The sequence below is a fragment of the Osmia lignaria genome, chromosome 11, assembly GCF_051020975.1.
Source record: "Osmia lignaria lignaria isolate PbOS001 chromosome 11, iyOsmLign1, whole genome shotgun sequence".
NCBI lineage: Eukaryota > Metazoa > Arthropoda > Insecta > Hymenoptera > Megachilidae > Osmia > Osmia lignaria.
Window position 1 is genome coordinate 7,020,783 of NC_135042.1, and position 27,940 is coordinate 7,048,722.

The 27,940-nt window shown below is 34.1% G+C and overlaps 1 protein-coding gene and 1 long non-coding RNA gene across 12 annotated transcripts in view; one reads left to right on the forward strand and one right to left on the reverse strand.

Annotated features, from left to right (window-relative positions):
* LOC143305798 (uncharacterized) overlaps positions 1–27,940 on the reverse strand; it is a 179,391-nt gene that overhangs the window by 109,504 nt on the left and 41,947 nt on the right. For all 9 annotated transcript variants that reach the window (XR_013062961.1, XR_013062958.1, XR_013062957.1 and 6 more), the window contains exons 2-3: positions 15,787–15,873; positions 5,659–5,785 (exon numbers count right to left, since the gene is read on the reverse strand). This is a non-coding gene — a long non-coding RNA (uncharacterized LOC143305798). The remainder of the gene's footprint in view (positions 1–5,658; positions 5,786–15,786; positions 15,874–27,940) is intronic.
* LOC117603711 (nephrin) overlaps positions 1,426–27,940 on the forward strand; it is a 170,571-nt gene continuing 144,056 nt past the window's right edge. For all 3 annotated transcript variants that reach the window (XM_034323117.2, XM_034323118.2, XM_034323119.2), the window contains exons 1-2: positions 1,426–1,616; positions 9,455–9,928. In XM_034323117.2, coding sequence (XP_034179008.2) covers positions 9,871–9,928 — 58 coding nt within the window. In that variant the 5' untranslated portion in view covers positions 1,426–1,616; positions 9,455–9,870. The remainder of the gene's footprint in view (positions 1,617–9,454; positions 9,929–27,940) is intronic.

The following is a 27,940-nucleotide window of genomic DNA, read 5'->3' on the forward strand; positions in this document are numbered from 1 at the left end:
ATTCCAAAACAGTTGGGAACATATTAAGCTACAAGACATTTTTTGCATTCTTAAGTAGTCTCGCTTCATTTGTTCAATTCTGAGCACACCTCGCACAAACTGAAGGGATTATTTTTATTCTCGTTTGGTGGTACAAGTATGCCTTGGGAAATGTGCATACATGAAACCGTTATCAACATTTTAAAAAGTGAAATCACGAGTGGGAGATGTGCTGTTCACTTTTAACCCAAGACTACAATTATGGGTCAGAAACGTTATTACAAGCCAAGTGGTTAATTAACCCTAGGACAGTGACGGGGTGTGGTCACTGACACGGTTAACATTTAAGTTGAGATCATATGCATGATCAAGAATAATATTTTGTAAATTTGTTCATATTCAATAAATACAAGCATCGGTATTTATTAAAAACTAATTTACATTTTTCTAAGCTTAGACCATTATTATTATTATTTTACATAAAATTTGTTTAATTACACTATATGAAATTAGTTGAGTTCGATTTTTATTTTGAAACATAAAAACAAAACATTAGAAGCTCATATGAGGAATCAAAGGGATCATATACACAGGTGTAAGAGCCACCGTGACGTTGACGAGGAATGTGCTAATTAACGGGTGTCACATATGACACCACCCTAACTACAGTTCACACAAAATGATTATGTTACTGTTCCAGGGTTACAAATGTGTTTCCAATAAACACCTTGAACCATGAATGATTCCTTTGTCACAAAACGCGTTAATACAACCCCCATATTCCTTACCTCTCCCCAGATAACTCCTACAGCACATACGTATCAATTCCATTCGCATCAAATTCGCACTAACATACACATCAAAGCATCTAATAACGTTCAAAGCACCAAGCATTATCAAAACCACAAAATTAATATCCCTCCACCAGTTCATCCAAAAAAAGAAAAAAAGGAAAATACTGCTCGAAAACTCCCTTATCCTTCCTTTTCCCGCCCAGCAATTTTGTCTCCCGCACGAAAAGTGTCCAACCCAACAACACGTCTCAAATATCGATAGTAATGTGTACGGAGTTAAGTATCCGTCGCGTTTCTTCAGTGATAGGTGGGTTGTCACATACCAGGTAGCGGTGCATCAAAAGACTGTACATTCAGGTGACGATACGAGGCGTCACGGGGTGATCGAGAATGGAAATACAAGATCCATCGAGCAGCGTCGCGGCGAAGGGGGTTGAGACGGCGCGGCGCGACGGGACGCGACGCGGTGAGGCGTGGCGAGGAAGGGCGAGGGACACCGTGAAACGTGCCGGACGATTTGAGAGGGCCGGCCGGCTGACGCCGTCCAAGGGCTGAAACAGGGAGTGGGGCGAGAGAAGCGTCGCGACGCTTCTCGGTAGCGCCACGAACTAAAAGTCCGGGCGGTACGACGCGCCAGTATTCAGCCCGCGATCGTCGCGAGCGTACGTGTACTTTTCTTCGCTTTCGTTTAAACCGATGCGCTCCGTTTGCGCATCACTCGCGCGCGCAACACACACGAGTTACTCGCAATCAAACGGTCCTGTTCAAACGCGAGCTGACCTTTTTTTTTTCTTCACGAGATACAGTTTGACAAGCGCCGCTGGAAGGGTGAAATTTCGAAAGGTTGTTATTTGTGATCCGTCAAATGGATTTATCGAAGCCGTTTTCGATGCGATTCAACTTAAAATTTTTTTCTTTCCATCGAAGTGAATTCTTTTCTTCAAATTCTTACATTTAAGAAATTTGAGAAATTAAATTTTCCACTTTCCTCGATACATTCTTACAAAACTTAGAAAAAAAAATTCACCTGTATTCAATTATGAAATCAATCGTGATCGTACAGAGGATTCCTCGTTTTCAATTGAAATGGTAACCGAAGAATTCCCGCAATTTTCGAATCAAACATTTCCATCCGTTCGATATTTATTTCTCGCTGTTCCGTATCGATAGTTCGAAACGCGTGTGGTATTTAATAAAATGTAGCATTCTTTGGAGGGTGCAGTCTGGTCATTCCTCGATTCGGAAAAATACGATCCGCGCAGGGAATATCCAAGTATTGTGGGCATAGGTCATGGTTTAACCGTGGTTCCGTGATAACGAATCCCCTCAATCATACCCCGATGCTCGTTTCTTCATAGATGCAATCAATTTCTACCCTTATGTGTTGCTTTTAACCGAGCAACAATTACGCTCGTTGCAATTACTTCTCCGGAACACCGGTGAATTTTCATTTTCCTTTTCTTTTATCGAAATCGAAGAGCACGTACGTGACTCCGGTTACGTTGCAGACACCGTGATCTCATCCTGGCAACGAATCTTATTCGACGTTCGAACCGTCGCGTTGGGATTGGTAACAGGGCCGCCGCTGTGGCTTAACGAGTTCAACGAGTTTTTCCTCGGTCGACCGTTCGTTAATTGAGGATCCAGTGGCACACAGAATTTCCACCGATACGATACCTTTATCGACGAATTAATCCGTATTGATTCGCCGTGGCAAAACGTGGAAAAAAGAGTTTGTTTTTTCGCCGTGCCGACCGATGACATAGACTGCCGCGTCCGTACACACATCCCGAGGACCAATGGATTTTGATGAATCAAGTTTTGTACGCTTTCGATTTTCATCATCATACCCGAACTCTTTGACGAGCCGAGTGACGCCTTCTCTTTAACAACGTTTTTTGGTTCGAACGGACCGGACGAGCACCAGTGGATTCGAATTTGTGACCGAAATTCAAAGCTCTCGTTCGATCGAGCGAAACTGCAGGATCGATGTATAAATGGCGCGATAAATGCCGCGAGTGTCTTAATTAATTATTCCTGAGAATAGTGCTTCTGTCGTTTTCAAGAGGATTATCGATACCATGGGCGTGTTACCATAGTGTTTCGCGGTTATAGATTGATTTTGTAGGAATAACGTTTGGAGCATTGATTCAATGTAACTGGTTGAAGATTCGAAAGTGTTGATTTTTGAAAATTTTTTTTAGATGCCTTATGGTTTTATTATGTACGCGATGCATGCTGAAATATTCACGATAAAAGTGTTTACTGTAGCTATATATGCAACGCTGTTTTGTTGGGACACTTCTAAGACTGATACTGTTTACCAAATAATCCTAATGGTATTCCTATCACGCACCCCATCGATTATTCGTTTCGCGTGGGAACACCTTACCGGTGACATCGATTCACTTACAGCGTTATATTTCAATTTATGACACTTTTCAACGATATTTTTCGAAACTGGATAAATACATAAAAATTGCACTTCTTAAATTTATTTAAAAATCGTTTCGAGACACTTAACCCTAGGATAGTGGACCATGGAGAAAGCTACAATTTTAATTTAATTTTGTATTATGTTTTATTAATTTTTTAAATTTGGCACTGTTCCTTAAAAAATTACACATTTAACTTTAGATTAATGTGTTTCTATATGTTTTGTAAGTTTGGGTCATGATTGACCCAGGCTCCGCTATCCAAGGATTAAAAAAATCTAACTTTTTATTAGTAAAATGTTGGTATTAATTAAATTATAATTTAATTCATTTTCTGACATTTGACGATTCTTATACTTTTTCACTGATTATCATATAACAAATTGTTTCTCGAGAAAGGGTGATTGTAATTTAACACATGTGTTCTCTGCAATGTATAATAATTTCCCTAATGAGCAAATTATGAATTTTTCAATGTTTGGGGTGCTGATTATTCCAGTTAGTAATTTATAATTAGTAATTACGAGTGTATAATGTGACAGGGAAATAGGTGATATATTGTGAAATATTCAAATTTTTGATATAAGGTGTTCATATTTTGAAGAGGAATCTTCCCCAACCTACGTATTAGGTGCTGAAAGAAGTTGGTGCAGACTTGTAACACAAAACTCAAGTAATCTAAACTTTCTCGAAACATAACCATATTTAACAAAGTAATCGTCATTCATTTCTATAACTCTTCTTTAATGTTCTTTAACTTTCCACATTCCATTAGTATGAAAGTCTTCAATTTTACTTGCAGAAAATTAATTAACTGCTGTTTTAATCTCGTCACCTGGACTGTGATATGTTACCTCACATTTTCTTCTTAAAGGACTTTCCATAATCTCCATTATTTCTTTGCAAATTTGAAGTTCTTTATATTTTTATCGAGGCAGTTAAGTAATATGAGATCATAGATATACTAGGTTTAGGATTTTCTTAAGCTCTCCCAAAATCAAAAGCAAACGATGAGAACCCACCCTTTGTTTCTACCCTTATCTAAAGGAAGTCCATTTTGCACCCAGGTGTCTATAAATATCTTATAAAATTAAAAAGACATTATCGAACATACAATATTTCCCATTTAAAAATAAACAAGTGATTGCAGTGATTATTCTTCGATAAATCATCGATTCAACCCTCCGCAACTGGAATTTTGTCCCTCAAAAAAGCAAATGACAAAGTACCTCTAAAAATTCCTGCCACTGTTAAATCACGCCCGATTAAGACACAATATTTGTTCCATAACTCGTTACGATACGTCGCGCACAATGGGGCAGGGTGAAAAAGGAGCGATGGGGGAGGGAAAGTTTTCAATTTACGAGAGAAAACTGAAAGTTACACGAGTGTATGGAGGATTAAGCGATATCGGTACGGTGAAAGAAAGTCAACGTGTCAAAAATAATCGCAGGATAATCGCGTTCGGGCGTAAATTGTTCTCCGGGCTGTTTATATACGCCTGGACGGTTAATAAGTTGTTAGAAACGACGTTTCTCCCTGTACGTTAAATAACCGAGGCGAACGTTTCCTGCCACGCGACGAGCAAAGTCCCTCTGGGCTGCTGGCGTATTAGCAAATTCGATTCGGTGCGGTAACTTCCACCGGTGAAACACGGATTGGAGGGATAATGCGAGCGACGGTGACGTCGACGTTTAATAAAGTTTTTCACACCCGGTAAAGTGGACCTGCGGCTGCGAGCCCGGGTAGATGACATTTTCTGGATCGACGCCGAGGAAAATAAATAGTGTTTCCGTTTTGTGTTTCCATTCGACACCCGTATTTATCGCTTCCGAATGCTTGAGATGATTTCACTGCTACGCATCGTGATACGTGAATACAGTGATATTTTATCAACCGGATACAAGCGAATACGACACGTTGAAGATGTGAATTACGATTTTCAGCTACGATATACAGGGTGTTTCAATGTTTTCGAAAAACAATCCCAGCATATTCTGCGAATACTAATGAGATAATAATGTTTAAATGCGGGTTTAAAAATGATTCATTAAAGAATTAAGTCATTCGCAGTGTAATAAATTCAATTTTTCATAGATATTAGTCTTGGATTTATTAGAATGGGTGACACTTTGAAATGCAACTAATATTGATAAATATCCCTAATTTGTTTTTATGAGCCATAATAAAACAAAAATAATAATGAAAATAATTATTTTTCGAATGAAAAGCAGTCCACCGTTATTTCATATTTTTATTAGAATTTTTTAATAAAACATTTTTGAACAAAAATTTGTTTTTCTCATTTTTATTCATAAATAGAATATGCTGTCATTGTTTCATTACAATATTAAAGGTAACTGAAACGCAGCTTTGAACAATAATTTTTTAAATAATTCAAGTGATGTGTGATGTTGTTAATCAATTAAAATTGTAATTACTGTACTCACGTGGAAGATCATCAGATTCTGTTGTGTGTACAAAGTAGTGACGCCTCAGTGACAAATTTGATGTACTTCGAAGACGGCTGGATGAAACTTGTGTTTTTCTCGTGAGTGAAACAAGTTGCTCTTTCATCTGAAAGGTGTGAAAGTTTTCTTTAAAACCAGTAAATTCATTCATTTTCTCTTTGGCTGGGAATCGAAACCTCTTCTATTCTTGTGCCAAGTTTTAAACTAGGAAAACTCAAGCGAGTCTAAGCGTGAGCAGGCGTACAAGTAAATTCGATTTAATAGCGTAACTTGAATCGTAGATCATGAATAAAGTGAAGTTTTTTCGATAGAACTGTTTTTGAAAGGAAAAACAATTTTCAAACTGGCAGAGTAAGTTCAGATGAAAGGAAAAATTGATAATTAATTTTGCTTCTGCAGAGTAATTTATACTAATTATTGACATTACCTACTTCGATAGGGATTCACAAAAGATTAAGTTTTAAATATTACTTTTTGCTCTGAGTGTACGCGCGATGAAATATTACATAAAAAATTGTTAAAATAGATTGTATAATGATGTGTATATTTTCTGCATATAAAACGAAAAATTTATTGTTTAGCATAATAGGTCGTTGAGAAGGTAGTTACGAATGATACATTTTTGCCACTATCTACTGTTCTCTAAAATTTATATTACGGATTATTTGTTCAATTAAAAAACAGCGAAGAACGAGTATTTCTGCTCTCAGAAAAGTCTAACATATACGAACATGTATACATGATGTTGCTGTTTTAGTAACATCGTTAATCGTAACTGGGATAACTGAGCTTAAGGGGATTTTCTACTACCGTGAACGGAAAAAGTCAGCCATCTGTAGAATGCTTTATTCTTCACAAATAAAAAGCAATCGCAACAGAATTTTATATGTACTTTTATTGGCAACTTAATAACGATTTATAATTATTAAAATAAGATTTTTGTACATAGATTGTTTCCATTTGCATAATCTCTTTGTAAACATTTGAATTCAAAAAAATGGCTGAATTCTTATTCTAGAAAAAATTGTGAAAACTAAGGAAAATATTTAACTTTAAAATGGAAGGTGTATAAGTTATAGAAAATTTTCAGATTTTATGGAAATTTAAAAAATACCGATTGACATTATTTTGAAGTGTTTTAGGTTCGGTATATCCCTCAAATATAATATATTCTAGAATTAGAATTTTGCAATTCATTTTTTATCAAATAATTATTAAGAAATGGAGGACGATATGTAAAGCTCGATTTTGAAACTAAAATTTTATCGTTTTTATTATTTTTTTGGATTTCAATAAATATTTCAATTGAAAGCTACTCTATTTATCTAAACTTTGTTGTTAATACTAAACTATTTTTGCATTAATCTTGTTAAACTCAACCTTCTCTTATTAAACTCAAACGTGCATTTATTGCCTCCTTGTGAAGTAGTTAACTTTATTTCAGATATTTTCGACCCTACAGATAAATTCGTAATCGTGTTTACGATATCTCGAAGCCTCTATTACCCGGCACGACAGGGAAATTATCATTAAAAACTTTTCTCGCTTGCAACTTTTGTCAAAGTTTCCAATTGCCGTAGAAAATTACAGGATCAAAATACGCTTTTCTCTGCGTCAGAAGTTGTGTTAAACATTTGAAAGAACGAGAAAACGTAATGGCCGTGACGCTCTTATTAATCTGCATAGAAATCCCATTAAGTATAGCTTCTTCCTTTAATTAATATACACGATAACACGATTATTTATTTTTAATGAATGAAATGTACTTCGCTACTCTTCGATATATGAAAGTTTTCTTGTTAGAAATCTGAAAGACTAATTAGAGATGGGGCTCCTTTCGCTTCATTGTCATTTTCTCCGGGAAAGTTTAGGGGGAAGAAGGGGACATCTCCACTTTCCCCGTTGAATCCTGATTGAACGTGAATGTACACATTTCAGCTACCGTTCTTTAATACTCACTTCACTATCTAAATACTCGCCATAGCAGATAATTATTCTTTCCCCTTTTTAATCACCCAACACCATTTCTGTTCTTCAGAAGATTTAATTTTACAAAATCAAACTAAAAATTATAATTAAGAATCCAACCGATAGAAATAGAAATAAATCTCTCAAAGAAGACAACGATCTCTACATCTAATTGATATCAATTCAAATCATGAATTGAAGAAATGAAATATTTCAATCGTACGCAAATAAATTCAAACTCCGGGAAAGATCGCGGCCGATCCCGTTGAAGTCTGACAAAAAAACGAAACGATGCAGTAAACGTCCTTTAAAGTCAAGTACGAAGTTAGTTGGCAAGGAAGAGCACTGCGAAGGTTCATGCAATTAATCACTTAGCGGTTTTATTCAATTATGGCTTGCTGCAGCCTAGAGTGCCAGTGGAACGCGAGTAGTAGGAGGATTTAGGGTGGCTGGCGACAATGGCGTAGGTCGAAAGGAAAGTTGGAAGGCGAAGGAGAAAGCAATGGAAGCCATGCTAGAGTGGTATTTGATTTGTAAGTGATGGCCTAACACAAACGTTACTCTATAAGGTTGCTTTGAAGAAGACACGTCCTCCGCCTTCATTAATCACCAACGATAAAATCCATCAATAAGGTCCGTTCACCTTTTCAATAGGTACCATTAATGCATTCACACATTTCATGAGAAAAATTGATAAGAAAGTTGGTAAAGAGGCGATAGATGAAGAGTGTTTATCCGAACGAATTCAAGTTTCTTCGTGGCATTAGATAAAGCGTGGGTTGTTGGCTGGTACTTAGCACGCATCATGTGCCAAGAAAATTTCTTTGCGTTTCTATAGATCGTACCTTTCATCCGGTTGTTCTTTCGATGCTTAGGGTAGTTTTTAAGTCAGACTTTTGGCAAGTTCTAAGGAACGGTAAGATCGTATCCAGAGATCTTGGTGCCGCGATGTGTCCAAGTTTTCTAACTCTATCGAGTTTGCTTACCTCGCTAACTTTTCCTCGCGATCGTCCCTTCCATCCCCCCCCACCGTTCTTGTTTTCTATCTTTCATCGATACTTCTTTTCGTACGATTGGAAAAATCTCCGGATACGTACCGCAGGTGACAGCTATTCAGGTTCCATTCTCTCGGGACTTAAAGCAACTTTTGAAATCTACACGAATTTCTTAGCCACCAAAGTAAAAGAATAATGTGGGAACAAGACTTTTAGATTACCGGATTTTCGAAGATATCGCATAGATTTATTATCGCTGCTTCTTTTCTTCTTTTCCATTTATGAAATATTATTTTTGAATGTTTTTTATTTTGAAACCTACGTTTTATTTTCAATAATAGAATAACAATAAACCTCTTGGTATAGATTACTTTTAATTCTGAGATAATCAATTAATTATATTTCTTTTTATCTTTCCAAAACTTTGTAAAATTTATCCTTAAGTATTTTTTTAAACTCTAAATATAATTTTATATTATGGAACCTTCAATTATTGAAATAGTTTATATTGTTATATTTTCCCGCCACTTTTCAAATACAGGAGCGCGGGAAAGTATTCAAATTAAAAATACTAATTAACCCTTGAACAGCAGAATCTCGGTCAATCAAGACCTTACAAAATATAATCAAGGATATAATTTTTAAAATGATAATTTTTTAAAAGGTGCAGTATAAAATTTAGAAAATTAATTGGGACTCTCTTCATGGTCCGCCGTCCGAGGGTTAAGAAAACACAATGCATATTAGTCATCGAATTAATTTGCGTACCTAATATATTTGTAAATTAAAGAATAATATTATTCTTGTTACAGGATGATTAAGAGATCGCAAAGGAAATATTCCCTTCAAGAATCATTCAGTGACAATGATCGAGCCACGTGACTGTTGAAAAAGTGTGTTGTTTCTCGGAAGAAATTCGTAGTGTGGAACAGGAAAAAATCGGTAGATAGTGACGTGGTTATCTTGGAAAAATAAAGTGTACGACGGCTGATATGAGCGAATACAGGATCTTTCGTGACGTTAAACGATCGAGTTACGGCCTAGTCGAAACAAATCCCGTCGATTAACCGGCACGCGATACGCCGGAAACGCGATTAAAACACAGTGCTTCCTTTCTTTTTTTTTTTGTTCGTTCGTGGCGCAGAGAAAAGCGACAGGTTCGCGTGAAAAGTGAAACGAAGCTGGATACAGGAAAAGGAGCGAGCGAACGGAAGGTGGGAAAAGAAAAATGTGGTGTCACGTCCTCGCCGTCATCGTCGCTTTGTTCACTCTCGTCTACGCTCAAGGTTAGTTCGAATCCATGTTGATACATCCCTGAATTCTTTTATACCTTTCAACTCGTAAATCACACGTTGATATGCGTGTGTTCCCCGTTCTGACTCCACGCACCTCTTTAATCCGCACACCGTATTCGGGCGCGAAACGTTTCACGCGCGCAGCTCGTCTTCCACGTTTTTATCGAATCTCCCCGTTACCCGGAGGAAGAAAAGTAAAATTTCGAAGCTACTTCGTATGCACGTACCTCGAGGAGACTGCGTTTCTCACACGTTCCGCGAGCATGCCCGGGACGAAAAGTTAAAAGCAGTGTCTCGAAGCGATGAAATTCGAAGCCGCCCGTACCGAACCTCCTAGACCCGACGATGAAGAATTTCCAAACTTCGATCGATGCGTTTCAATATGTATACAACCTATTTGAGAAAGTTATCGGCGAACCTCTACTTCGTTTCGGCGCGAACGAGTTCGTCGGAATTTCGCAATGTTCGTGACAGCGGTTATTATGCCGCCAATGAATAGAATGATTTCCGCCAGCGAGGCCACGGTTGCGCGATAAAACACGCCCAGATCAATGTAAGATGATAAACCCTGAAAATGTACTGTGACGCTTTCGAAATTTTCGTGTTTAATTGAATTCGAGAGGTTCCATCTGGTGGGAATGCAAATTAACCACTGTATTTCTAGGGAAGATTCTATTAACCCGCCTCTTGTTTCCCTTGATCTATGGTTGTTTTAACGAAAAATTGTCTCGGAAATGCGACTGTTTTATTGAAGATATATTCTGGGTCTATTATTAACGTTTTTATATATTGAATTTTACGTCATTGGGGATTTCATCGTTAAATAAAGGGTGGTTATTAATCAAATATTTAATCATTACCTTCTATTTATAATTGATGAGAAGGAGGATATATTTAATGCAATGGTAATGAATATATTTAATTGCATTATAAATATTGATTGCGTTAATAATCGTATTATATGATTTTATTGAATTTTCATTTTTAACCCATTTACTTAGTTAGTTGATAATTCTCTTAATACTGGTACGATATTGTGAGGAACACTAAATAAAATATATTGCAAAATTAATTGAAATTAATGTGTCTTAAGAATTGAAAGATTGAAACATGTATCCATTTATGGGTCGCGTCATTGATTAGTAGTTTGCACTTAGCGCGAAAAGACTGTCTGATCATAAGGAGTAATACTACTTAATAGAGTTTGACCACGCAGAGCGTTGAATCATTGAAAGTATAAAAATATTGAAGCTCCTGATTGCAATATTCATTTTTTCACTGAACAATGGCAGAATATTTTAATAGAAAATATTCTATATCTAATGTTTCAATGAAAAAAATATATCTTTTCTAAGTTATGATACTTTATGTGTAGTATTACAAAATATCTACCATAACCATTTATTTGCTAATATATTTCCCACTCCTAGAAACTAATAGATTAATAAAGAAAATCGTTTTGAAAACGATGAAAACATTCGCATACTTCTGATACAATATAACTAAAAAACAAGGGAAACCATGTGACAGGAAAAATGTTCCTGTTTTCAATCGACTATATTTTTGATAGGAGACAAAAATCATTTGATAGTGCGATATATTCTCTTAACAATAGTCCGACTGTGCACGGGGATTTAGATGAGTTCAGTGGTTTCGCTGGTATCAGGTGACACATATCTATTGTTGCATGCGATCATTTATCATGCTCCGACGATGCACTTCCTAAAAGCAACAGCAATATTATTTTACCGAAGTCACGTTCTCTTGTACCCTTTTTTTTTGTCTCTCTTTCCACCCGCGTCCGACAAAAAGAAACTAACGAAGTTTTTGTACCACTTAACGTGACGAGCAATATTGCGAGAAATTCCCTTCGGTCTTTTTCTCATTTCTTTTCCATTCCACGGACGAGAATTTAGTGCTCCAGTTAAAACGAAGAGACAGAAATAATTAACGATACGAATATTCCTTCAATGATAGCGGCTCAGATATGCTCTCCTTCAAATACGTGTGCCAGTTTTCTCTCCTGTTTCTCTTTTTTTTTATCTTCCCTAAATGAGAATGGTTTCCAACATCTGTGTCGGAAGTAATAAAGGGTTTCTTCGCTTTTTGTAAACTCGTAGTCCGTTTATACTGAATGAACGTTTACTAGGACGTCATCAGCTAATATTTATATTTTTCGACATTTCATTATCAGCTTTTTTACTTGGACAAGATAGAGATATCTTGTTTTGAAGTCTTTGGGGTGTATTTACAGACGACGAATTTCTTATTTTTATTCTTCTTTCTGGCGATTTGAAAAGCTTATAATAAAAATTAATTTAATTAACTCTTTCAAGCATGAAATTTAAAAAAAGGGCCAAGGTTGCCCAGAAATTTTATTCTTATAAATATGAAATAATATAATCTGTATTTCAAAGAATTTTGATTTTTCAAAGTGGTATGAAAAATATTGTACCATCCATATTTAAGTATTAAAAAATTAAGATACTTTCAAAATTATCATGTAGTAAAGATTTAATAAATATTTCAAAGATTTGTAATTCATTAGTATTTCAAATAATTATATTGGATTTGGTATTTATTTCAATGTCTGTTGAAGTATTGATATACTTCTACTTGATAAATGTAATTTCTCAGATTTGCGGTACCTAGCATAAGATTTGATTATCCGAAAATCAGTGGTACTCGAGTAAACTCCCAAGTGGCAAGAAACTTCCGGAATTTCGCTTGACTTGCTCAGAATACGATTCGAATATACGAAATTTTCACTGTTGATGAGAATATATTATTAACAATTTAAACTTTGATTTCACAATTTGACGTAACATTTGTTCACGTGTAATCATAAAAATATTCAAATGACAAATCTTTGATTGAGACTTTTGTAACTTTAGGTTTCCTTTTATACCCCAAAAAATGTTTTTATCATTTAGAAATAAATTCTTATTAATTTAATATTTTTTGAGCCCTTCAAGGCGGTCTAACTCATATTGAAGTATTTATCTTAAATTAGAATGAAATTCTGATTTGTAGACACATCAAATTATTTCATTTTTTGATACAATCAACAGGATTAATAAAATGAACTTGTAAATTAAATGAAGTGAAAAGATAGGATCGATGTAAAGAGATAAGAACCAGAAACAGTGTACAGTGTAATTTCGCGTGACGATGGTTCGTGGAACAAAGATAAGACGCAAGTAATTAATTAAATGTATTCCAGAGATGAATGAAAGAAAAGCAATTTTTCAAATTCAATATGAAAGGGTATCAAATTATGTATCCTTTGAGCATGATTTGCGTGCTTACAATCAAAATTACTAATCACAGATTGTGTATTCAATTTTAGCTTTAAAAATTAAAAGCCTTTTGTCTTTTTTTTAGAAAAATTCACGAGGTTATTATTAAGTGTTTATATTTAATTACAATTGACTAGTCAACGACATTCGTATAAAATTGAAATTAAACAAAAACTGAAATACCTTTTATTGAAATTATAATAAAAATTGTTAGATCGCAATTCTATTGTTGCAATGTATAATTTTTAATCAAATATCAGTTGAATTCTTAAGAAATAGTGACTTGCAAAGGAAAATAGCAATTTTGTAGATATTTGAAGTGCAATTGTATCGTATTATTAGGTTGTCAAATTGCATACTTCCTCAAGAACGAAAGTAGCAGGATGTTCTTGTACACGAACGTGCATTCGACTTGAATGCACTTCTCTATGCAAAATTCCTCGTGTTACCTTAGCAAACAGCCATCCAAAGTTTTTATAAAGTAAAGGAGAGTTTTTATGCAAATGCGTGTTCGATCCATGCTCAAAATACGCCCACCTTGGTTAAAGTCACTATTTCTATCCCCTAAGACAAAGATGGCTTCATAACTTTGAATAATAGTTTAAAATTGATCGCCCTTTAAAATTATCAACGAAAAATATAAAAAGAAAACGAAATTTTAATAATAGACGAAAATATAATATTTTTTAATTTAAAATTTGAATCATTTATTTCGAAAGTTATTTTTGCAATTTTTATTATAATTGTAATTAGAAAAATTTTTCCTGTAAGAATATAAATATTATTCTAGTTTGATATAATGTAAAACAAAGTTTTAAAATAGTAATAAAAAATTATAATTTTGATTATGTATTATGTCTAAGGTAAACATAATACAATTTGTATAGCGCTTAAGTTGGTTTGCACGAAAATAAAATATCTTTTTAAAGATTTTTCGCATTATGGGTTTTAAAAACACGATGCTCTCTGTTTTACAATTTACTTTCACTCGCGTGTTCATATGGTAGCAAACTGTTGCATATAATAAAGGAAGCGCGTAATTCAGTAGAACTCATGAATGTTTTTCGTGTATTGTAATGTTTCTCCTCAAACTGGAAAACTAAACAGACCGAACTTTCATCAGAACAGATGAATATTAACGAAGTTTATTCCCAAAGACCGTGTATTATCATTATAACTGCAAAAGTTTTAAGCATGTAAATTAACTTTTTCGTGGCATAAGGTCTTAAAGCATCTACTAAAATTTTGTAAAGGTCCAAAAAAAAAAAAGAAAAAAAAAGAATCATTCAAATTCATAAAATATTTACGGAGAAGTAGTTTTCTCTCGCATTTTAATAATAAAGATACGGTACTTGTTGAAAGAAAAGGTAAGTACTTGGTCAAAAAGTAAAGCTATCTTCTGAAAACTCCAAGTTATCATAAGGACAGCAAAATATAGTTACTTTGTAATTACTGTTACTCCAGAAATATCAATTTTTTCACCTTAATGGATAAGTGCCGTATGAATTTTGTTCTATTTGTTTGCCCTTCTGCAAATCGTTTCTATATTTCCATGTTTCACGCTGTTCGCATTTACACGTTGCTCTGGGAGTCAAGGACTTTGTCACGCCTATTCTTCGATTTGTTTTTACTCCAGTGGAGACACGACCCTAGGTTGTTGCGCGTCGCGAGACCCTTAGTGCAACCGAATTGAGGTCGCACGCGTGCACGCGTGCACGAGTACCCACACTATGTGCACACACGGGTTTACATGCACGCACACTGTGCTCACAAGGATCAAGGCGTGGCCGACGAATTACGTGTCCCTGGCTTCTGGCGTTACAAACCTTTTTTGTTTTTCTTTTTTTTTTACGTGCACCCTCTTATTTCTTTCGTGCATGCACCCCAACGGATCGTACGGTTTACAGTTCCCATACGGTCGTGTATGGCGAGAGGGTTTCTGTATGGAGGAGGTAGGTTTTATTCGAGTTGACGAGAGCTTTCCTACGCTTCCTCATCCCGATGACAAAACTTTGAACAATGCCAGGATAGATGGGATTGGATTCTGTTTCCTTTGGAATATTCCTCACCCGAGTAGAATACTGATTTAATATATTAAGTTGTTTCATATTAAAAGAGAGATTTTGCGAGTCTCATTGTCGGATGATTTGATGACATAAAAGTATCGTTAATTAATACTTATTATGTGTTAATTTGAAGCTTAAAGTTTTCTGAATATGACCACGTAAGTATTTTATTAATAAAAACTAGTTGGTGGTCAGATAATTGTCTTATGTATTAGCGTGTAATATGCAGTATGATTCATTCATATAATCATTGTTTGGTACTATTGAAAATTAATTATATAAAGTTGCATATAATAAGAGTTTTAAAATAGTTGATTTTAATTTGATTGAAAGTAAAACTTCAAAGACAGTTTTATCACATATTTTCAACTGATTGCATGCTCTGATACACTGCATATTAGATTATGTGTATAGTCGCGTGCAACGCAGGTTTTCCTCAACGTAGGTTGAAGGGAAATGTTAGGGGAAGGAAATTCGTACTTGCCTTTGGTCTCGAGAGAAGGCCACCCCCTTGTCTTCGTACTTGCAACCCCTGAATAACGACATCGGGTCAATTGTGACTCAGTCAATCCTGCAAAATGTATATAACAATTAGAAGATAGACATATTTATGAGTAACGGACATTAGATAAAGAATGATATATTATTTGCAAAAAATGAAATAAATTTTAGGTCCTGTAATAAACGAATGGCGAAAATTAAGTTAATTGCATTTTACGTAACATCTCTTTACGGTATCTAATGAATGACCCAGTTATAAAATATCAGATACTTGAAATTCTACGTAATATCTTGTTCATATTTTCAACTTTAGCTTCCTGTAATCATAGTTTCACGAAAATCAGTGAGGAAGGGACAAATGGCTAACATTCTCTGTTAGTAATTTGAAACGTGTCATGTGTAGTGCAATGCTATATGTGTGGAATATAAACCTCGTTAAGATTCGTGAAATGCAATAGTACCCAGCATTTAAATTTACAAATCTCTTCTTAGCATGAAATTTAAACTCGAATGCTTTTTAAGTGTTATGTATTAACTAGGTGAAATGAAATTATACATTGTCACTGGAAAATGTATTATGTTCTTGCTTAAACAATAATATTTCGTGCATATGCATTAAATTGTAGTAAAAGCATTTACGTGAAATTTTGCAAAATAATCAAATGAAAACAATTATAATAAAACAAAAAACACTTATTGAAATTGCAGATTCTACATTTGAACAATTTTTATTTCAAACAGAATACAATTACTCAAAGCCCATATTAATTAATTGAATGATTGATGACTCTAAGAAGATAATAGATTGAATTATAAACTTCTATGTCCCATAGCTATAAAAAATACTGAAAATTTCCTATTCTATATTTATCATACCTTAATGTTTTTAAATGTAATATTATTTCTCATAATCGTTGGGAATTTCACGAAGAACATTAGTACATTAATAAAAAGGGTATATTACTGGAAAGCATTAGAGACAGACGACCCCTGGCTTATCCAAGCCCCATTTATTACCGTGTATGGAGAGGTGATATTATCTACCACCGGAAACGCACCAGCTCAATGCCAGCTGACAATAAGAACGTACAGCAATCGATTAAGATCGCCACGCGTCATTCGAATTAATTAAATGCGTTTTATCGATCGACCGACACATCGGTAGCTATGAAATCATCAAACAGCTTGTTGTTTTACGGTGTGTTGCCACTGGAAATTGATTAATCACCATGAAACATAATTTGTCTACAAATACACAAGCGTTATGCTACTTATTGTTAGCTGTACTACGAGAATCGAAATAATTTACACATCTAATACGAAAATATTTTATAAAGACATCCACGATCTAATCGCGAGTATTTTACGATCCGTGAAAAGGTATAAACACGCTCTTATGCAATGGAACTTGGAACTAATAGCGGGATTTGAAGATTTATAAAAGAGTTCGTGTAATTTATTACACCATTCATTGATATCGCCCAATCCAGGCTTATTTTCGTCTCTGGTTACAGTAACACTTAATCCGCGTTGCTCATTAGATTCGCGTTATCGAATCGCTCGGTAGCGTGCAACGTTTATTAGCAGGAAGATATTAGCCTCAGATTATCACTTGAAATTATAACTGTGCTTCAACGCCTATTTTTATCTTCGCGATGTTTCTCTTCTGCCTCACTGGTTAGATCTAACAAATGCCCTTCGGTTTAACCCTTTAAATGAGCGACTATAGTCGCATACTGTGAAACTATGGTAAACACACTGGGTACTGCGGGCAGCTACACGTATAGTAAAATTACTTAAATTTGAAAATTGAGTTAGATAATTAAACCCTTGTAAAACGCGATGTACCACTGTTAATAGCCATAATTTAAACTTAATTTTGAACTTCTGTTTCATTTCATTTCTTTAACTTCAAAGTATTTATTCAGGCATTGTCTTCTTAATTAAAAAATTTCAACGCCTGAGTTTAATATTCAAGCATTCTTAAATCTGTAAGTATTATCATATAATTTGACAAGCAAATGATAATGATAAAAAGAACTCTCTTGCAGTTCATTTGTAAAGAAATTTATCGTATATAGGGAAAGCTGCTTTCAATTAGTATGAAAGCACGCTTTTCAGAGGAGGATTTATTCTTTGAATGGAATTTAAAGTATATGTATGCCTCCAATCAGACGTTATTATTTTCTGATTGTATATATAAATTATTCAAGGAAATAAAAATATGAGGTTTCTCGGCTAGTTTATAGTAGAGAAGGAAAAATATTATTAAAGTATTCATTAATAAGTATAACTATCTATTTCACTAAAGTATCCAGTTAACTCCAATTACTGTGACATGCAATTATTAATAAAATAGAAAAAAATTAATTTTCATTCATATAGTAGTTGAAAGTCGTGGTGGTAAATAAAGGGGATATTAAACCAAATGTCATTTCCACTAATAACATTTTTTATAAACATTCAAGAAAGCTAGCGGAACCACATTCTCAATAATGAACAATTTCATGCAAATAATGGTTTGCACTTTACATTTTTATGTGTATAATAATGAGGTCATTCACCTTATGACGATGGCAATTTTTGTCACGCAATACGTTATTTATCTTTCACATCTGTAATTATAGAAATAAAAGGGGAAAAAAGTATAACAAAATGTGCATTCAATTTCACAAAAATACCCTTAATAATCATAAAAGCAGTTCAAGTAATAAAAGCAGAGATTTACTGGCGAACGTAAATTTTAAAATGATGCCCAAAATGGCACATTAGGATTCCATTTTTAATAAATACGTTGTTGTGATGAATCGTTTCGTTGCGTGTACACTGTAGAGTAAAACATGTACAATAAATATTGTTTTTTTTTTTTTCGACCGACCCGAATTAAAGTACGTTCCCTCGACCCACAATTAGAACAGACCACTAGCCGAAACACGCACGCGACCCCATTGTAGTTACTAAGGTTAATTGTGTCGATTCGATATAGCACCGATGTGCCATGAATTTCGACTGCCATATGTTACTTGTGTTATCGCGATTACCAGGATAACCTTCGAATCGATTACTAACTATTTGTAACCACCGATAAATATCATATATAACCATTTAATAAGTAATCCGATTGAGTATCCTAAACTGTATATTCGTGTATATCACCTTTTGGTTATTGCTAAGTTAATTCGTAGTTTAATGAGAGTTTAATTAACTATCAATTTGAAATTATTACCAAATCCAAATGTATGAACTTTCTATTTTGTTATATTTACAGAGGATTGGGAAATTTTATTTTATTTTAATTTGCATTATTTTTTAATACGTTGGCATCGTTATCATAATTAAGTAGGGGTGAAGGTGGGTTTGTCCCCTTAAAATACTGAACTGACCCCTCCTCGGAAATGAGAACTTTCGAGGTTTTAAAATTTCAAGATTCCAAAACTCCAGAATTTCAACAACAGAAAAATTGATTTGAGATCTTATAAAATAAATTTGTTCTTCGTTCAAAGAGTTGAAAAATTTTTATAGAAAAATTCCATTTTGTACTTTCAGTTTATTTTTACGCTGAAAACCACTTCTTTTTTATCATTATTACTTTCATATCCTGCGGCAATGAATTGTGTGTTCTAACAAAATATTTTCTTTCTTTCTATTTAACCACGGTTTATATTATGGAGCTTTTATTGTGTTTTCTATATGAAATGTAAACAGTAACGAGTTTTTGCAGCTTCTAAATGTGATGGTGTTAGGACAAATATAGCGTTAACTTGTATTAAGATTAAAAATCGATAAAATCAATATAAAATTATTGAAATAAGTGTTACAATTAAATTATAAATTTTTAAAGACTAACTTGTTTGAAAATAGTTCATTGAAAACAGTCCTCATCGACCCATTAAAAATCCTTTAATTGTATGTATTACCAAATCTTGAAAATGACAATTATTGATCTCTATTATTATAAGAAGAAGCGATACCAAAATTGACAGAAAAAAATATCAGGATTAAATTGACAATAGCATGAAATATAATACAAGAATGGGCAAGATAAAAACTGCTTACCTCGAATATCGCAAGGAGTATAAATATAGGAAAAGTCAGCCGGTACGTGGAACCTATTGGGGCGCAGAGGGCATCCATTACACGGACAAAGAACAATGGGCTAGATTAAAGTGTGATAATGCGGAATAGATTGGAAAAAAAGGGTTGAAAGATGTAAAGTGTAAATCACGCGGAAAAGAGAATGAATTCATATATGATAATTCCAAAAAATGAAAAAGAAGAATGAAAGTTTAAGCAAAATGAGTGAAAGATATTAGCAACCGGTTTAACATCGAATATAGCGAAATATTCGAAAGTTTATTAATAAAAACTGATTTCAAAATTTATTTTCAATAAAGTAAGAAATTGATAATAAAGATGGGACATGCAGTTTTTTTTTAGTTAATCAAATAAATATTGTATTATCTATAAATAGAAGAGAATAACCCCCTTTAGTTTCCTTTTAATTGTAACACAGTTAATTTCTATTATTTCAACTAATAAAAAGTCATAGTTGAGTGAAAAATAATTGGAGGCTTCGTGATTGGTTTTCAATCAACGTTTAATAGTATCGAAAAGCCTGTTAATGGACTTTCAATAAATAAAGTGGTCGGGTCAAAAGGTGATTTGTTGAATAATGAAGAGCATAGACTCGAAACGGCTAGTATAATGAAAAGATGGAAGCGTGAAGTTGCGATAGGTACCAAAGGGACTAAGGACCCAGGAAAATTCCAGTAGTGCTCCTGTTCTCGTAAATAGGTAGGGTGCGCGATTCCCTATTGTGCGCTCGGGTCAAGTTGATGAATATTGCAGGAATTTAGTTGGCAGCCCAGCTAACGGAACTCGTAATTGAGTTTGACCGTCAATACAGCATGGATCACTCGCTACGCTATTACAGTATTCCTATGAAATTTGAAGGAATTGGATCGAAAAGGAACGTTGAACAATTAACAATCTCCGGAAGAAATTTTAAAAGAAATAAAAGTGATATTTCATCTAACGAACGGAATATAACTCTGTTCATATTTTATACTGCAGGATTTATGCCATCCTGCAGGCCTTCAAATGGTAGCTAATTTTAAATTTAATTTTCTTGAAAAGTATAAAAGATACGGAAGGTGTGTTTATATGTATTTATTTAGCAAACTTTTGTCTATAATATTCAGTTTAAAAATGTGAAAAAGGAAACAAAATAGCAGCGTTGGAGCTGAAATGGTATTGCCATGACCCGGATGTGAACTTTTTATGGTGCAAGGTATAAAATCTATAATTATGATCTGAAATAAAAAAAGTTATAATATTTTATATCTACACTTATTAAATTTTGTAGGGGCATATATAAGGATTTTCTGATAAATGATCTAAGATCGCAATTGCAATTTTTATGACTTGCAGGTTAAAAGGATCCATTACCCAGGCTTTGCCATTTAAACTCATGTGCCCTGATTTCTTTAATATTTCTAAATTAAATTAAAGTTGGACCTTTTGGATCAAATTAAATATTGTAAAAGATAAATTTATGCTTATTGTTTTGTGCCTGCGATGCAAAATTAATTACCGCAGCATAATTAACACAGTATTTATAATTATTGGGTGTTACATACTCAGATTTCATATTAGCAGAACGCGCGATGGAAAAATGTTTATCCTAATTGCACGCTTTTTAATTACTTTGGATAATCGAAATGTTACCGCAACTGTACTCGAAAATTAGACGTTTAATTAAAGCTAGCTGCATCGTTTAAAGCTTACGCGGCGGTAATTAGGATTGTTAATTTTAAGTCTGTTAATGTTATTTATTTTCTTTTCAATTGTTCCTATTTCTCCTTTCTTCTGTTATTCTTAACGAATAATTGGGCCATGATCTTTGTATAATTACTTCTTTAGATTCTATTGCAACTTTCACTCTATTTGACGTTGATTTATAAATTCCCTAATAATTTGTGAGGTCATATTAGAAATGTCATATTTAGTTAAAGACCTTTTAATTTATGCCCTTTTGAATTATTATTTTCCCAAAACATCCATTTATCAGTACCTTTATCGCACCATTTATCATCAGATGTCAGAAGACTCACCTAATACAATTTAAACATTTTCTCTACATTCAACTTTTCTGTACCACAACCACGTTGATTGAATCAACCCGAAACATTTAACAATCCGTTAGATAAGTGGATTTCCACTTGTAAATCAGACTTTTCGTATGGGAAGAGGTGCCCAAAATGAACACTTGTCGCTAAAAACAACTTTGTCCCAATCATAGTTAACATTCTCACGAGCCCTTGCAAAGTACTTGGTTTTTAACTACTTTCGCAAAACTAAAGCTTTTCATTTCTATTACATCCTATAACGTCTTTCAAAATAAGAAATGCACAACTCTTGTTTAACAGACTGTGTAATTTGTCGGTTATTTTCGCGATCCAGACACATTGTCGCAATAATCTTGCGTGGCAAATTCCGCACTGCAGAATGTTAACCAACGAGCATCCGCTCCGGCTGCACTCATTGCGCTCGGAAAAATTACACACGAGTAAGTGGCAACCGTTTTATTACACGAGCCCGGCAATTCTGTCTGCTAAACTATTTTTCCACGCAACTGCATCACCGTGTCCTTTACGCTTTACGACCGACTCTGACGTTATAGATCGCTTGGACATATTTCTGTTTTCATGAAGAAACGTACAGCTACCCAAGAGACGTGCCCGACATAAGAGTAGCAACGGTTCTGTAATTGGTCTTGCATAGAACGATGTCGACACGGTAGTTTTACGTGTTCGCTAGTGTATTGCTTTTTCTACGTCGCACAATATCACGTAGATTGCCTCGAAATTGTTATTTGTTCCTTTCCTTTGGATTTTATCTGTATCGTAACTGATTCAGACGGATATTTCGCATTATGAAACGATGTTTATTACTCAGTCTATCAAATTATTGAAGTACAAGTAATTTTTATTTAAATGGAATTTAATTTTTTTTTTCTTATACAATCATTAGAAGATTTATAGTAAATTTTAGAATTCTTCTAAGATTCTCCTTTACTTATTTTCCTTTATCTATTACAGTATCTACTAGTTACCGAAAGTATTTAATATTTTGTTAATTACAAAATATTCCCCACAATAAATCAATGAAAATTTTGTAGACTTACTTTATGAAATAAATATTTTCAACGATACGTTTGGAGCTTTTGAAAGTATTAAAGGGATAGAACGAATGTTCCTAAACACATGGGTACGACAAATTAATTGAAACACTTAAAGTAATGATTAGGGCGTCACCGAATGATGTGTGGAACAAACGTGTGACATGTTGAGCAAGTGTGGTAGAACTCCATCCGGTATAAAAACAGTTGTATCCAAAACAACTCTTTCCTGTGAAGCTTGGATCACATGTTAACACAGAGATAGTAATATTCGTGAGGGTACACATGTTTGGCCCTTGGGCTCCAACCTCATCAGAGATAAATAGGCCAATGATGAAACTACCCACGAAATTGTATCAAACCGTAACAAGTTCCCTATACAGAGGAACTTTATGAACAACATTTGGAGGTGAATATTAAATTCGAAAATTGTATACACCCTTCTAATACCCCTTCAGAAGTAATACTCAAATTATTGTTTTCTTAGAAGCAAGGGGACCTTTGTATATAACTTTAATACAGCTATATTCAACTTGATTAATAAGAGATTGTTTCTCTTGTCCAAGCTCACGTTGAACCGCATCAACTACAGTAATTAATGTTGATCACTTGTATGTAAAGTTACTACTCTCTTGGGTAATAATGTTTGGTGATCCTTGAAACTCTGGTCACAGCTACATTCATTTTGTAGTACATTGTCTAGACATTTCTCATTTGGTATCCCTACGTTCAATAATCGTTTATTCAGAGCTACTTAACAAAAACGCAGTTTTATTTATATGACTGCATATTAAATCCACTGCCCACAAATGTGAAGGAGCCCCTTAATCATTTTTAATTTTTCAGATTTAAAAATTTCAAAATAAAATTTCAGATTGCCAAAATTCTAGAATTTCAGTATTACAAAATTTTCAAATTTTTGTATTACCTAACCCACCCTAGAAACCATTTCTATTACTTTTACATTCCCCTATAAAATTAGTGTTCTAAAAGTCGTACGCTCAATTCTATTACTATTTTGCAATTCAAAGTCACAAGACATTTGCCTTTGAAACTTCGTATGAGATAATTAATATTTATCGAAGCAGAAGCAACGAAAAACGGGGAAGAACTAGCGGTGATAAAAAAGAGGTAGGAAAAAGCTATTCGAGCTTTGTCGATTGTATGTAAAGCACAGTTCAATTATTCGATAGCCGGTCGTTTCGTTAATCTTTTCCTTCTTCCATTCCGTCGGTTTCCACTTGGTTCATCTACTTGATGACAGTTCTCTTTCGTCTTTCTCGGCTACGGCAAAGATAAACCTCGTTGCCCTCCGTGAGAAACTCTCCTTGCACGAAAGCTTCGACAACTTTTCGGTTCAGCATTGCAAATTGTTTGGTAGGAATTCTGTCGGAGGCTACTTATGAAGCTTCTACCCTCACCCCATCCTACACGCGGTTACTTCAACATCGGGACTATCGTGTTTCAATTTATTCCTTTCTTCCTGGGGCACAATCGCGCCGGCTTTCGTTCGTTTCTTTTTCTAAGATGTCATGCTGAAACTCTCCCCTTTATTGCTGCGTGTTGAATGGAGAAATTACAGGGCTCGTATCAATGGTATCAGTAACAATTGCAAATCGCGCTAACAGACAATTCATTTCTATTTATTTCCATAATGTTTCAGAGGACAAAGAGCAGTGGTTGTCTTTTAAATATCTTCGCAGGGGTCGTAATTGACACGAAGCTATAAGAAAATTATATTTGCCTTCGATTACGTTCGCAATTAAATACCGAGGGGATGTTTCATTTTCTATGGAATTAAAGGACTTAAAATATTTCCATAACATTTTTGTAGAAGAATAAGGAGTTATTAATTCTTTTTTTAAACAGAATAGCATTTTTTTCTTATCGTAAGTGTATTTTAAGATATGTTATTTATAAAATTTATGTGAAATTATCATGACTTCACAAGTTTTGTTCTTACACAGCAAAAATTTCTTGTGCAATATATGCAAACAGTGAAGTTTTTCTATGAAAATAGCCAACATAGTAACCATAAGGGTTTTATGGTCCTGGCCGTCGTTGGAAAGCTTAGGATCATGCTGATCTCACTTTGAAATACCTTAGTGAAGCGAGCCACGTGTTATCAATCAAAACAAAGTAAAAAATCAGAACAATATTGCTCCATCTACGTAGAATCTCGAGAAAATGTTTATAAATTATATTCTTACAGTCAGTCCTTCTGAATACTTCATATAGTCGTGTAAACTACAAAATACGTCAAGACTTTACTATTAATACACAACTTTTGATTTCGAATCAATTTCATAATTAATATTTGTAAGATTTAAAAATAAAATAAGTTTTAGATATTTTGTTTATAAAAAAATTGCAAGCTGATAATTTATTATGTTAAAATTATATTAAAAATTTCTCGATAATTGTCTAAGAATATTTTACTTTCATTTTCTACTATTCAGCAATTATTTAAGGATTAGTCATACACACTCCTCTATTCAGAAACTATATCATCACGGTCTATTACGCTGCTTTTAATAGCAAAGGGATTAAAATCATCAGCGTATCCTCCAGGAAGTACGTTCTATTGTAACACAGTAATTGGTGATCTAGGTGGTCAGTTGACAGCCTTACAATGGCTTACATAGTGCTACGGGCGGTCAGAAGTAGAATGGGGGATAAGTATAATCCCCATTGCTACTCCTCCGATGCCAAACCAGCCTGTCAGATTGACAAGGTATGCCTTTAGGTCCTCGGTTACCTGTACTCGAGCCTTTGAGGTCATACCTGTGGTGATAGTGGTTTACCTCTATCAGAGAAAGTTTCATTCCAAACTCGTCTCGTCGTATAAGTTGCGGTTAATCAATTCGTGCGCCAGCCTTTGCAGTCACAGGAAATGGGAGAGGATTTATTAACAATTGATAATTGCGAAACACCACTTTAGCTTTGGAGCTTCCATTTCATATTTGGAAAATTAGAAAAGCTTAGGAAATAAACTGGGAGGAGGAAAATGTTTGGTTCACGTCGAGATAAATTTTTAGGAAGTGGCAGTGAGAAAGATAGACGATGACTGTTGGATAATACTATTTTATGTACACTTGGGTGCAATGTAGGCCTCTTTAAGTTAAGCAGAAAAAATAAAGAGGGAAGCTTTTTCATTATTTACCTTCAGTATTGGGGAAGTTAGGGAGAATCTAGGGAAAACCTTAGGAGAGTTTAGGGAGAACCTAGGGAGATCCTTGGGGAGATCCTAAGCTAGAACCTCCAGTCCTTGCAAATAAAAAACATAAATGTACTGGGGTTATAATAATAATGAAGGAAAGAATCGCAATAGCAACAGTGGAAGTAGTAATGAACGTAGCAATAGTGACAGCAGCGACAGTAATAAAAATGACAAATAACAAAAAATAATAATAGGAATAGAACATACTTAATATGCCATTAATGAATCTTTTATTTTTATCATTGAAATAATGAAAGGGGCACACCTGATATTCATTCTGCAATGGCTTCGGAATGAACGATGTATCATCATAAAGATATGATTCATCGTGCAAGGTATTCACTTCCGAAAGCATTCCGTGTAGAAAAAAAATTGTATCGTTCCATTAAAGCAAATATGCAATTGCACTTTGTGGGTGCGTTATTGCGCTTGCAGAAAAAGTACGATCATAGCAAGTTATACCTCGTTAAACCATTCAGCTTTTTTTTTTCAGCATCGCGCTTTTTTGTGTTCTAAAAAAAAAAGTACGATCCGTTTCAATTGTGTAGCACGGCACGCATATTTGCACCGTAAAAATGTTGTACTTTGTCGGAGTCAAAAATTTATATTTTCAGTCGGCTCATTTTAATGGCACGGTTTCAACATAAATTTTCTTCACCGTTGAAATTTGAAATTATAAGAGAAAAGATTTGATGAGAGAATCGTGTACACATTAATTCCCAAATTTAAAGTGTAATTCAAAAATTTTAAAGAATATTAATACGTCCGCGGTAAATATATCAAAATGGTGCTTTTGCAAATTAGAAGAATAATACAATTTTTTTTATGTTTTAATACTTTTAACCCGATAAATTCAAAGTTTCACTCAGCCAATATATATTGCTATAACTTTCACGGTAATTAATATAGATACTGGGTTATAGTATTTCCCATTATAGAGTCAAGATAATTATTTTTTATATCTCAATATTTTAATTTTGTAAAATAAGCTTCGAGACAATTTTATAAGTCAAAATTTGCGTATTTTTAGAAATAAATTTAGAAATAAATATTCATACTCAAAAATAACCAATCTTTTTTTTTTATTTCCTTAAAATCTCAATCCTTTATTCTGACAGTACTAGCATATTAAAAATTTCATTAGGGTTCCTAGGACCCCAATGTGACGTGAAAGGGTTGCTGTCTAGTTATTCAAAAATGCTTTTTTATTAGAATTCCACAATTAAATTATTGAAGTTTTTAGAAGGTAATTGATGGAAAGGGGAACAATATGTCAAAAGAAAAGGCAAATGTGTATGAAACCACGAAGCGGTTTATTAGGTAACTTTTAATTAAGGGTACCCAATAGTTGCGGAAGCTTGTGGAAAGAGGAACGATGGACGCGCGGGCAAAAACATAGTATCGGATCTTGAAGCACGCTTGGGGAGTTTCACGATTAATCAGCCATTTCTCTAACAACTTCTTGACGACAACCACATGGTTTTTCAAAGTAGAAACAATTTTAATCTACCAACTTCGATTTAATGCTCCATTCAATTAATTTGCACATAGCAACTTTTGTTTGAATCGAAGGGTAATCAAAGTGAATTATCTTCAGTAGAAAATCACTTTGCTTGATTTCTATTATTCTATTCACAATTTTCAAAATTATTTACTAACTCTAATATCTCTTTCTCTCCGGTTAACTTATAAGTAGGTAAACAAATTTCGGTGATCATTTTTAGATACGATTAATTT